The 12,790-nt window shown below is 39.4% G+C and overlaps 1 protein-coding gene across 2 annotated transcripts in view; it reads right to left on the reverse strand.

The window, feature by feature from the left end:
• RPA1 (replication protein A1) overlaps positions 1 to 12,790 on the reverse strand; it is a 45,586-nt gene that overhangs the window by 27,846 nt on the left and 4,950 nt on the right. For both annotated transcript variants that reach the window (XM_019755527.3, XM_074319587.2), the window contains 3 exons: positions 7,041 to 7,088; positions 5,870 to 5,948; positions 4,968 to 5,076 (listed from right to left, as the gene is read on the reverse strand). In XM_019755527.3, the coding sequence (XP_019611086.3) occupies positions 4,968 to 5,076; positions 5,870 to 5,948; positions 7,041 to 7,088 (236 nt within the window). The remainder of the gene's footprint in view (positions 1 to 4,967; positions 5,077 to 5,869; positions 5,949 to 7,040; positions 7,089 to 12,790) is intronic.

Raw genomic sequence — 12,790 nt, forward strand, 5'->3', positions numbered from 1 at the left:
ATGGGTTGGAGCAATATTTAAGGAATAATAAACCCAACTTCATCATGTTGCATTCTTTAAACGATCTGATGGCTGTATTTTGGATTTTTATATACAATTGAAAAGTTTGTGCTACTTTTATCAGGTTTTCATATCAAGGTTATATTTCAATAAAATAAGCTTGAAACTATCTGTTCCTAAAAATTAGATAGATTCCCTATAAAAACTATCCAATAGTTATTTAGTAGTGGATATTTAACTACCTTCCAAAATTACTCCAGAACATAGGAAAATGGAAGGCTTATCAATCATTTAGCATTATCCTAATACCAAAACCTAAGAGAAAACACATTTAAAAAAAAAAAATAGTTTTATATTGTAATATACATACATCCTAAATATTAACAAGATGAATCCAGCAGCATAGCAAAAGAATACACCAATCCCAATCTACAGAAAACAGGTGACAAGGACACATTATGACTCTATAAGGATACAATCAGCAACATCCAGACAGTGGGAAACTGTATGAGGATAAAGAACAGATGACCTGGTTTCTTCAACAAATAAACAGCAAGGGAGGAAAAAAGTTATGAAGGAGGAACCTACAGATTCAAAGAGACTAAAAAAACTGTCAACCTACTTTAGTGTGAACTTTACTTTGGATCCTGATTCAGATAATTTACACACACACACACACACACACACGAATAGATGGAAACTGAACACTGGCAGCATATTTTATATTTTAGGTGTAAAGTGGGATTTTTAAAAACAAGTTCTTTTCCTTCAAAGACATATACTAAGATATTTATGGATAAAATAATACAATGTCTGAAATTTGCTTCAAGATTACAGGGGAAGATAAATGTGGAAGGGATATAGATAAAAACAAGATTGGCTATCAGGTGATAATTTGAAGCTGGATGATGGGACATGGATATTCACATACCATATTCTTCAATGAAAAGACTTACTATCAAGTGCTATATAAATTTAATGCAATTCTTTGCATTCAAACAAGATTTTTGTCTTTTTTGAACTTCACTATATAACTAGAATTCATGTAAGAATAAAACATAGAAGAACTGTCAAGAAAATTTGTGGGGAAAAAGTAAAGGAAGACATCACCTACAAGTTACTAAATATTCTACCTACGATATTAGGTTGGTGCAAAAGTAATTGCAGTTTTTGCAATTGTTTTTAACCTTTTAAACCACAATTACTTTTGCACCAACCTAATACTTTTAATCGCAAACACTATGGTAGATGAAGTTACCTGTGTTGGTAAGGATGCAGAGAAACTAAAACCCTCATACAATTGCTAGTGGGAATGTAAATTGGTATAGCCACTTTGGAAAACAGTCTAGTAGTTCCTCAAAAATTTAATCATAAAGTTACCATCTGACACACAATTCTACTCCAAGGTATATATAAAAATAATGAGACCATGTCCACACAAAAACTTGTATGCAAATGTCCTTAACATTACTCATGATAGCAAAAAGGTGGAAACAATCCAATGTCTAAACAAATGGATAAACAAAATGTGGTAGACCCACACAATGGATTATTATTTGGCCATAAAAAGGAATGAAATTCTGACACACGCTACAACATGGATGAACCTTGAACATTATGCTAAGTGCGCAGAGGTCAGTCACAAGGGACCACACATTATATGAGTTCATTTATGTGAAATGTCCAAAATAAACAAATCTACAGAGACAGAAAGTAGATTAGTGGTTGTCAAGGGCTAGAGAGGATGGGGAATTTGGGGATGATAGCTAAAGGGTTCAGGGTTTATTTAGGGGGTGATAAAATAGTCTAAAATTAATTGTGGTAATGGCTGCATAACTGAATATACTAAATACCATTTCACACTTTAAATAGATGAATTGTATGGTATGTGAATCATATCTCAATACAGTTGTTACCAAAGAAAAGGGGGGAAAGGGACAAAAAAAACCTCTACAGCACTGATACAAGCATAGACAAGCAGATCAACAAAAAAAGATGGCAAACTCAGAATAAATTAGATAAATGGAATACCAGTCTCTCTGTATCTAGTTCTGCCACCAACCATCAATTCTCCACATAGCTATCAGAATAATCTTTTGGAAACTTCTTAAAACTTAGATCATACCACTATTCCCTGGCTCAAAACCCCATGGCTTCCCATCACACTCCGAATAAACCCTAACCTCTTTACTGGGGCCTAGAACCCCTCCATGATATGGGCTATCCATTTGGAAAAAATTAAGCTAAATTCCTCCATCATATCCTATGTAAAAATAAGTCTCAGATGAACTAAAGTCTACTTTAAAAATCCACAGAAGTGTCTGAAGAAACTAAAAGATAATTTTATAACCTGGTCAGAAAGTAATGCATTCCTCTATGACATTCCAAGGGCCATGATGTCACTAGGCAATAGATAGGAATTTTTCAGCTCCATTTTAATCTTATGGGACCACTGTCGTATATGTGCTCCATTATTGACTGAAATATCGTCATGCGGTACATGACTGAATTTACACTATAATTTTACTTTCAAAATTATTTCTGTGTATCCATCAATCAGTGATAAACATGCACTGAGCGATAATGATAATATGGTTATTTCTGGATGTATAAATTTTGGACAATTTTTTCCTTCTTTGTACCCTTTTCTGTATTGTTTGAGTATATTATACTAGGTATCATAATATTTTCTAAAAAAATTGAACACACCTAGAAAGACAGTTACAGATATATTCAAAGAAACACTGGTAAAACTTTTTCAATAATGAAATGCTGTATATACTTTAAATGTTAACTAAATTACGGTAAATTTATACAATGGCATACACTAATATATGACAGAGGTATACCTAGGGAGATGTAAAAATGATCACTATAAAATTAAAAAGGAGTATTATAAAACCATATATATTATGAGGTTTTTCTAAAGGAAATATATATTCATAAGTATTTATATTCAGAGAAAAAATCTGGAAGGCTAGACAACAAAATGTTAATAGGTATTTCTGGGCAGTGGGATTAGAGTTATTTCTCTTTTTGTTTATGTGACTTTTGTAACATATGCATATATTATTTGTATAATAAAAGTTGTTTTACAAAACATAATGACAAGAACACAAAATTCCATCATGCACTTGTTGCTGCTTTTGGGAGTGCTTTTCTCTGGGGGAACAAAAGCATCTTCAGCTCTGTTCCGGCCCCAACGGTTTTTATTCTCTAGCAAGTCTATGCATGAGTCAGTTTGCAGAGTTGCTAAAGCACAACAAATATAATGGAACAAGGAAGAAGAAACCACTACAGTTCTGCCCTTCCACTCGCAGCATGTGCTCCCCGTGTGACTGCTTCCTCTCTTGTAGCTGAGAAAGGAGGAAGTCGGGCAAAGAGGAAGGCTGGCCAGGGGTGAAAACCTGGCACGGAGACTGGTCCTGTGAGAATGGGCAGGGCAGAAGGAAGTCTGGGGTACTTGTTTCCACAGTGGGGAGCAGTGGTTTGTGAGTATTCTTAAGAGAAAAATGGTGACAGACCTCTGACATTTTGATGCCACCCTTTGAAAAGATCTATACTATTTTCCTGGGATGAATTGTAGGTGAAGAGACTACTACATGATATAGAGAAATAAGTAACTGTTAACCTAGAATTCTATACCCAGTTAAACTACTTTAACTGAGAGTCAAATATAGACATTTTTGGATGAGAGTAAACTCTCCCTAGAACTGCTAAAAGATGTTCTTCAGGAAAATGGAAGCTGAGCTATAAAGGAAGGAGTGTGATCAAAGAGGCAAAGGTTGAGCTAATAAACTACGGGTAAATCTAAATAAGCACTGACTATGTAAGAGAATATACTAATTAGAGGGACTAAAAACAAAGTTGAACTAAAACACTGAACATAGATCTTTTTAAGACCTTTGTTTTATTTCGGAGGATGGTAAAAATACTGACCCGTTTTAGCATATTTGTTAACTCAAATATGGATTTTTAAAAACAAATATGAGTAACCACAAAGAAAACATACATAGAATGTATAACTTCCAAACCAGTAGAAGAAAAAAATAATTAAGAAAATCAACCCAAGGCAGGAAAAGAGAAAAAAGTAAAGCAAGAACCCAGTAAAAACACAAAATTTAGGGGGGGGAAAAATTAATAATTAGGCAGAATAAACTCACTAATTAAATATCAAACTGAATTTTAAAACTTATAGTGTTTATATAAGACATCTAAAATTAATAACATAAAGGTTGAAAGTCAGAAGAAGAATAAAGATATAGCAAACAAATAGAAGTCAAAAAAGTTATTTGGAAACATAAAGATAATGATGTAATATACATTGATATATCTTTATTACGATGGGAATACTTGCCATTTTTGCTTCTCATGTGCTTTGGTTGTATTTTGTAATTGAAAATTAAAATCTTGAGAAAAACATGGAATATAAAGCAACGCCCCAACAAAAAAATCCATTTTAGCAATGTTACCCATGAGGGAATAACAGTTCTGTTCACCATTATATCTCTAGCATGTAACATCTGTAGTTATTCAACATTCTCTATATTGGCTGGATAAAGTATTTACTACGAAAGATTCAACATCACAAAAAAGAGGCAGCATTACATAATTAATTATACATTTTTTTTGCTCTAATAAGTGACCCCTTTTTATTAAGATACTTTGAGAGAGAATCTTAAAAATAGTGTTTCTGAAGAGATTAGAAATATGAAGAGTTCTGCATTCTGCTTTAATTCCCTGCTCTGAAATATCCAATTTGTTTCCATATTTCTCTCCTTCTGGTGCCATATTTTAGCCACCTGAGTTCAGAATTCAATAGCTGTAAATTCTACGCTGAATGTTCACCGCTGCTTTTTGGATTTCTAATTAAATTCTGGCATCCAAAGAACTGTTCAAAAATCAGTCCCCATTCTACAACACAATTAAAAAAACAAACAAACAAAAAAAACCAACACACCACATACCTTCCATCTTTCAGTGTGTTAACAATAAATCGGTTAATCTGGCAAATACAGTTGCTAGACAATTTTTCGTCTTCAACAAGAGCGTTTAACTGTGTTGCCAACATGAAAGCTGAAAAGCAGAGATTATTTTAGTCTCCAAAATACTTCAGTCATAACAGTCTAAAAGTTGATCAGACCTGTACTAGCAAAGACAAATAATGCCTTAAATATATTCCTGAAATTAAAACTAGTCAGACTCTGCCTAGTTAAAAACAGTATAATTTGCTGTGCATTAATTAAACATCTGCTGCTACTGTGAAACGTATGTATTTCTTAAAGTGCCCAAAATCGTTTTTTCTGTTTCATGACAAAGACTGAAAAATCTTTTCTAGTTCCTCCCATCTAGGTCCTTGAGATAGCAAGCATATATTCTGCAAATTCTGCTTTCTCCCCTGTAATCATTTTTCTGTTTCAAAACGGAAAATCATTTTTTCCGTTTCATGACAAAGACTGAAAAATCTTTTCTAGGTCCTCCCATCTAGGTCCTTGAGATAGCAAGCATATATTCTGCAAATTCTCTCCTCTCTCCCCTGTAAAGCTTCTAACACAGAAATGAAACCCCATAAAGGCAAGTATAAGACAGCTAACCCATCAAATTCACTAAATGTCAATATTATCCTGAGGGAAATTAATCAAGAAAAACACAAAGCACCAGTTAGAGAAAATTAATTAAGCCAAGTGGTAGCTTTCCACTAGATCCAGTCTATTGTTAGAATGCTCTCTGCCAGCTGCAATCCTGTCTGAGTGAACTACACATCTGAGCAAATGCACACTTCTGGAATGCCCCAAATTATTGCAATACAAGTGTTGGGTGTGCTTTTAGTATTTAAACACAAAATCCCAGGTTTATACATCATACTTACAGGAGAGAGTGTTCAACCCATCACTCATAAGCAGTCGATAACGGGGTGGACTAGTCCCTGTAGTAATGGGACGGATGTTCTAGAACAGAAAACTTGATTCATTAGCCAGGTTGTCTGCCCCATCCCCAAGGATAAGTAATGCTAAGTGGCAGGAGAGTAGGCTTGCCATTAGTTCAACACAGACCGAACTGCTTGCCCATTCTCTTGACACCTAAATCCAACTAAAAGAAAATTAGATTTGATGGTTCTTCTACCAACCTCTCTCCACTAACATTATGAAACACAACATAAATGAGAATAAAATGAGTTGCCAATACTCTTGTGTTCTCTCTCCCCTAATTTGAATTTGGTTGAAAATCAATTCTGGAAAAAAAAAAATATAACAAGGTCCCTAACATATGCAAGGTGCCGTGTAGGAAACATGCTAAAAATACAAAATGAAGAAAGAAAGAAAAAAAAAGTTCTTGCCCTGAAGGGCCTTGCAATTAGGGTAGAGATGGAGGCAGAGACATAAGAGAAGTGTGCATATAATGAATGACATGGAGGCAGAGCTGAGACATTTATCCCAACTTGAAGGAAATCAGAGGCAGCATTAAGCGAAATAGGAAAACAGAGCCTCGAGATGAAATAAGCCTTACGATGACTGGCAGCTAGTTTGAGAATAACAGGGAGACCGTCGGGCCTATGGATTCAGAATCTGCAGGTACGATCCATGATTCTGCTTTTGTTGATTTTTGTAAATTCCCACCTAAATTTGAGAACCTCTTAAAATGATAGAGTTAACGAAGAATTTTAACCAGACAAGTTCTTTTTAGGTAGCTCTCTCTGGAGGCCATCTGTAAGGCAGATTTGAGCAAGATAAACCTCAGGGCAGGAAGACAAGTAAGGAGGCAGGTGTAATGATGTGTAGCACTACAGCATCCAGTAAGGGTGGAACAAAGAGAGGCAAAGCCTCAAACCTGAACCTCCAAAGGCCTACCTCTGGCTAACGTAACCCATTTTTTAAAAAGCCCAGTTCCTTTCTCAGGGTTACAACATGGACTGGCCTATTTTTTCATGATGATGGAGAGAATTTCCTAAAGTAAACAAATCTTTGTGTCCTTCATCAAATGTAATTTATCATTACATATAACTGAAAACTGCTTGGCATAAAACGCATGTAGGTACTTACAATGACTTGGAGGACGGGTTTTATAGCTGTATCTCCCTGCATTATGGCCTAAAAGAGTAAAAACAGATTCTCGTGAGATATACACTCAAATCATGATTAAAATTTGATATATTTGTACAGTTTAGGATTTGGAATAAACTACAGGTAACATTGTTTAAAGAGCACTTTTGGAGCTTATCATTTGAAAATCTAGTTTTATCCCTCTACAAATTATAAAAATATAAAAGTGAGATACATGCTTACCAACAAGGAAATATTACATCTAAAATACTGGCAATCACATATGTACTCATACCTAACAACACAATAACTTCCCTGTAGTGCCCATTAATAGGAAATTAGATAAAGATGGGAAATCCTTAAAACAGAATATTATGCAGGATTAAAGAAAAAATGTTTATATAATACTGGTTGCCTCTTGTGAGAGGAACTGGGTGAGTAGGGGACACATCTGCGAGGCAGACTTTGCAGTGTATCCTCTTTTGCACCTTTAAAAAACTTTTTTTTAATTTTCAAATTGGGGAATATTGGGGAACAGTGTGTTTTTCCAGGGCCCATCAGCTCCAAGTCATTGTCTTTCAATCTAGTTGTGGAGGGCGCAGCTCAGCTCCAAGTCCAGTTGCCCTTTTCAATCTTTGGTTGCAGGGGGCGCAGCCCACCATCCCATGCGGGAATTGAACCAGCAACCTTGTTGTTGAGAGCTCGCGCTGTAAACAACTGAGCCATCCGGCCGCCCCTCCGGGGGGTTTAGCAGCAGCTCATTGTCTTCAGTCTAGTTGTGGAGGGCGCAGCTCACTGGCCCATGTGGGAATCGAACCAGCAACCCTGTTATTCAGAGCTCGCGCTCTAACCAACTGAGCCATCTGGCCACCCTATACCTTTTAAATTTTGAAATCTCCACTCAATTAGCAATTACAAAAATAATTTCTAAAGAAAAACAGAAGAACTATCAATCAGGTTTTTTAAAAGCCATCATTTAAAGGTAAACATCAGGGCCGGCCGGGTCCGGTGGCTCAGGTGGTTAGAGCTCCATGCTCCTAACTCCGAAGGCTGCTGGTTTGATTCCCACATGAGCCAGTGGGCTCTCAACCACAAGGTTACCGGTTCAATTCCTCGAGTCCCGCAAGAGATAGTGGGCAGCGCCCCCTGCAACTAAGATTGAACACGGCACTTTGAGCTGAGCTGCCGCTGAGCTCCCGGATGGCTCAGTTGGTTGGAGTGCATCCTCTCAACCACAAGGTTGTCAGTTCGATTCCTCGACTCCCGCAAGGGATGGTGGGCTGTGCCCCCTGCAACTAGAAAACGGCAACTGGACCTGGAGCTGAGCTGCGCCCTCCACAACTAAGACTGAAAGGACAACAACTTGACTTGGGAAAAAGGCCTGGAAGTACACACTGTTCCCCAATAAAGTCCTGTTCCCTTCCCCAATAAAAATCTTTAAAAAAAAAAAAATAATAAAAGGTAAACATCAGAAAAATCAACAGTAGTTAAAACTGGTTGCCTGACCTGCTTCTACCCATGCTGAAATAAATAATACCAGACTAGCGCTTCCAACCATAACTAAAATCCTGGACAAAAATATATGAACTGTTTTCAAATATTGGACAACAAGTAGAGCAAGACTGAGATCCCTAAAAGATGGAAGACAAATGAGGTGAGCTCCACAATGGTCGTGGCTTTCTGTACTTTCTGGATCACAGTGCAGGGAAGGAAACCCAAGCACATGGCAGCCCTGTTGAGCATAGATCAGGGTTCAGGGAGGGGAGTTCGCTGGATTTCGTGGATACAGAGTACCAGAGAGGAGGGAGCTACACAGAGAAGCTTCAATAACCTACATGGGGCTTCCCTTGAGTCTTTGGCTGAATTCTAAGTTGTGCGTACACAAAATGAGACTCCACAAGGCCAGGCAAAGAGTAAGTATTAAGAGAGCGATAAGCTGAAGATAGCAGAGTAGATAAACACTGTGCCTGCATCCTCCCACGAACACATAAAAATTAAAAGTAAATTATAGAACAATCAACCTGGAGAATCATCTGAAGTCTAGCCAAAAAGAAGTCCTATAACTAAAAGTATAAAGAAGAAACCACATCAAGACTGGTAGGAGGGGCAGATACGTGAACGAGCCCCAAAACTCCATATGACAGTTGAGAATCAGGAGGGATATCTCAGCTGCAAAGGTTTCCTACAAAGGAGCCAGGGACCCCAGCTGCACACCAGGCTCCCCAGCCGTGAGTACTGGTACCGGGAAGAGGCGCCGCCCACAACATCTGGCTGTGAAAAACAGTGGGTATTCCAAACATCCAGGTGGTACGGAAGGCTGCAGGAAACCCAGACACAATCTTAAACAGCCCTCACACAAACTCACTCACTCACAGGCTTTCACCCTAGGCTCCGGTGGAGGGATGGTGACTCGAGGTATTGGAGGGACACAGGGAGCGGGGCAGACTGAAGTGTGTGGCTTCAAAGCGAGGGCTAGAGGAGTCACCATTTTTCCTGTGAAGGGTCCTCCTCCCATGAGGCTGAGGGGTGGGCACCATCTTTCCTGTGTTGAGCCTCCCCAACTAGGCCAAATCTGAAACTCATTGGTCTGGTGAGCTCTGCTGAGACCATGCCCCACCCAACTCCCCCAATGCGCCTGAAGCACTTTCTCCGCCTACATTGCATTCTTTCTTGGAAAACTATTGGAGTCTGGGATCCCCAGGAGGGTAGCAACTGGCCTATGCCCTGAGACTTTTTTTTTTTTTAAGATTTTATTGGGGAAGGGGAACAGGACTTTATTGGGGAACAGTGTGTACTTCCAGGCCTTTTTTCCAAGTCAAGTTGTTGTCCTTTCAATCTTAGTTTTGGAGGGTGCCATTCAGCTTCAAGTTGTTGTCCTTTCAGTCTTAGTTGAGGAGGGCACAGCTCAGCTCCAGGTCCAGTTGCCATTTCTAGTGGGAGTCGAACCGGCACAGCCCACCATCCCTTGTGGGAGTCGAACCGGCAACCTTGTGGTTGAGAGGATGCGCTCCAACCAACTGAGCCATCCGGGAGCTCAGCGGCAGCTCAGCTCAAGGTGCCGTGTTCAATCTTAGTTGCAAAGGGCGGAGCCCACAATACCTTGTGGGACTCGAGGAGTTGAACCGGCAACTTTGTGGTTGAGAGCCCACTGGGAATCGAACCGGCAGCCTTCGGAGTTAGAAGCATGGAGCTCTAACCGCCTGAGCCACCGGGCCGGCCCCTGCCCTGAGAGTTTTGCTGAGTAGCTCCAGGCTCAGCACTGGCACCAAACCAGAATTTACATTAACCTGTTGACAACTCTTCCCACTCTAGTGACTCCAAAACCCTGCCTTACCCAACTTTCATACCATACAAGGCTCTATCAGTGGCTGAACCTTAAGGGAGCTGGCAGGCCTCAGGGTGTCCTGGCTTTTTGCAGAGCTACCCCAGGCTTGGTACTGGTGGCAACTGTCCTTGGTTCCCAGTGTTTCCTCTCCCACATGCCTCCAACTTTAGCACAGGCAGCAAACAATCACAGATAGCTTTGTAGCTCCTACCTGGTGTCCCCAGCCAGTCACAGGCAGTGGGTAACCTGGGCCTGCACCGGAGCCCCTCCCAAGAGGCCCCAGAACCACCATACTTGGAGGATGGCTTCAGACCACAGCAGAGCACCACCCAATTAGCCCCACAAGTGGCACACAAAAAGGGCAGCCTCAACGCACCAGTACTCAATGGGGTGAATCCCACTCAGTGGGTTAAGCCTCCCACACAGCAGCCTATAAGCTGTGGACATGGCCAAACCCCACAGTCAATCAGCCCGAGGGACAATGCCACCCACTGATGTGTCAATAGCAATCAAGGCTCAACTATAACAGGAGGGCACATGCAACCCACACAAGGGACACTCCTGGGGCACCTGGAGCAGGTGACCAGGGAGACTTAGCCAGGGCTCCACAGGGTACCTACTACATAAGACTACCTGCCAAGACTGGGAGACATAGAAGATCTACCTAATACATAGAAACAAACACAGAGAGGCAGCCAAAATGAGGAAACAAAGAAATACATCCCAAATGAAAGAACAGGAGAAAACTCCAGAAAAAGAACTAAACAAAATGGAGGCAAGCAACCCACCACACACCAAGTTCAAAACAATGGTTATAAGGATGCTCAAGGAACTTAGTGAGAACTTCAACAGAGAGATAGCAAGCATAAGAAAGGACATAGAAACCATAAAAAACAACCTGTCAGAAGTGAAGAATAACTGAAATGAAGAATGCACTAGGAGGAATCACCAGCAGACTAGCTGAAGCAGAGGCTCAAATCAACCATTTGGAAGACAAAGTTCTGAATGACCAGAAAGCAGTTGATTAAATGTTTCTTTAACAATCTGCGAAATCTTTGCGTACTGCATGTGTCTCCCTTCATAACGTACGTTTGAAACATATGCTGCCTATGGTTAAGCAACAGGTTCTGCAGGGACAGGAGGAGGACCCGCTGGTTCTAAATTTCTTGGTTCAGGTTCACCCTATTGTAGAAGCTTATCAAGAGTTACTTTTGCTGCACTGGATCTAGACTCCTCTTTATTTTGTTCCAGTCCAGTCTTGTATTGCACACTATCCACTACAGCACAAAAAGCAAATTATGGTCCCATAACATTACCTGCTACTGTTTCCTTAAGGTCAAGCTGAATGTGCTGCACTTGGTGTCAACTGGTACAAGGCTGGTACAAGATTTCTCTCTCCATGTTTATATTTTATTATAAATTCCTTCTATTTTTTATTTTTTTGAGGAAGGACAGGATTTGAAATAGATGAAAGACCTTTGGAAAGCAATGGTTCTGGAAAATTACCCGTCACTTGTGTAACCTTGGATGCCATATTCAACAGCCTGTAACTTTCCGAGGAATGTGCGGTGGGTATAGTTACCGTGCAGGCTGATGGCTGAACTGGCAAGCTCTTTTTCAGCATCTGAGCAAAACTGGGGACTCAGGAGCCCTGAAACCAGTCATGTTGGCAGACATATTCTCACCAAAATCGGCCTTCCTGCCTTGTAGGCCAGACCCAACAGTGGGCTGTAGGCCGAGGGGCTCACCGACAACACCACTGCTTCAGAATACACATTATTTTTAGTACACCTGGAATATTTTCATCAAGATAGCACATGTGCTGGGCAATAAGACAAGATTCATTAAATGTTAAAAGATTGAATTCATACAGAGTACATTATCTGACAACACTGGAATTAAACCAGATATCAATACCAATATATCTAGGAAATCTCCAAATACTTGGAAGTTAAACAGCAAACTTCTAAATAACCCATCTGCTGAAAATGAAATTACAAGAGAAATTAGAAAGTATTAATTGAATGAAAATGAAAATACAATCTATCTAAGTGTGCGGTATGTAGCTAGAACAATGCTTACAGGAAAAACTATAGCTTTAAATGATTATATTCAATTATCTAAGCTTCCACCATAAGAAGCCAGAAAAAGCACCAACTAAACCCAAGTATGTAGGAGGGAAATAACAAAAGAGCAAAAATCAATGAAATAGAAAATGGATAGACAATAGGAAAAAAACAATTGAATCAACGGCTGGTTCTTTGAGCAATAAAATTGATAAATCTCCAGCTAGTATGGTCAAAAAAATATAAAACATATATTGTCAATAGGAGTAATGAAAAAGGCATCGCTAAAAAAAATTTTAAAGAAAAAGGCATCACTATAAATCCTATGTAGATAAGAGAATATTAGAAACAACTTTATG

The sequence above is a fragment of the Rhinolophus sinicus genome, chromosome 12 (genome assembly GCF_057876585.1).
Source record: "Rhinolophus sinicus isolate RSI-liver-muscle chromosome 12, RSI-T2T, whole genome shotgun sequence".
NCBI classification, from domain to species: Eukaryota; Metazoa; Chordata; class Mammalia; order Chiroptera; family Rhinolophidae; genus Rhinolophus; species Rhinolophus sinicus.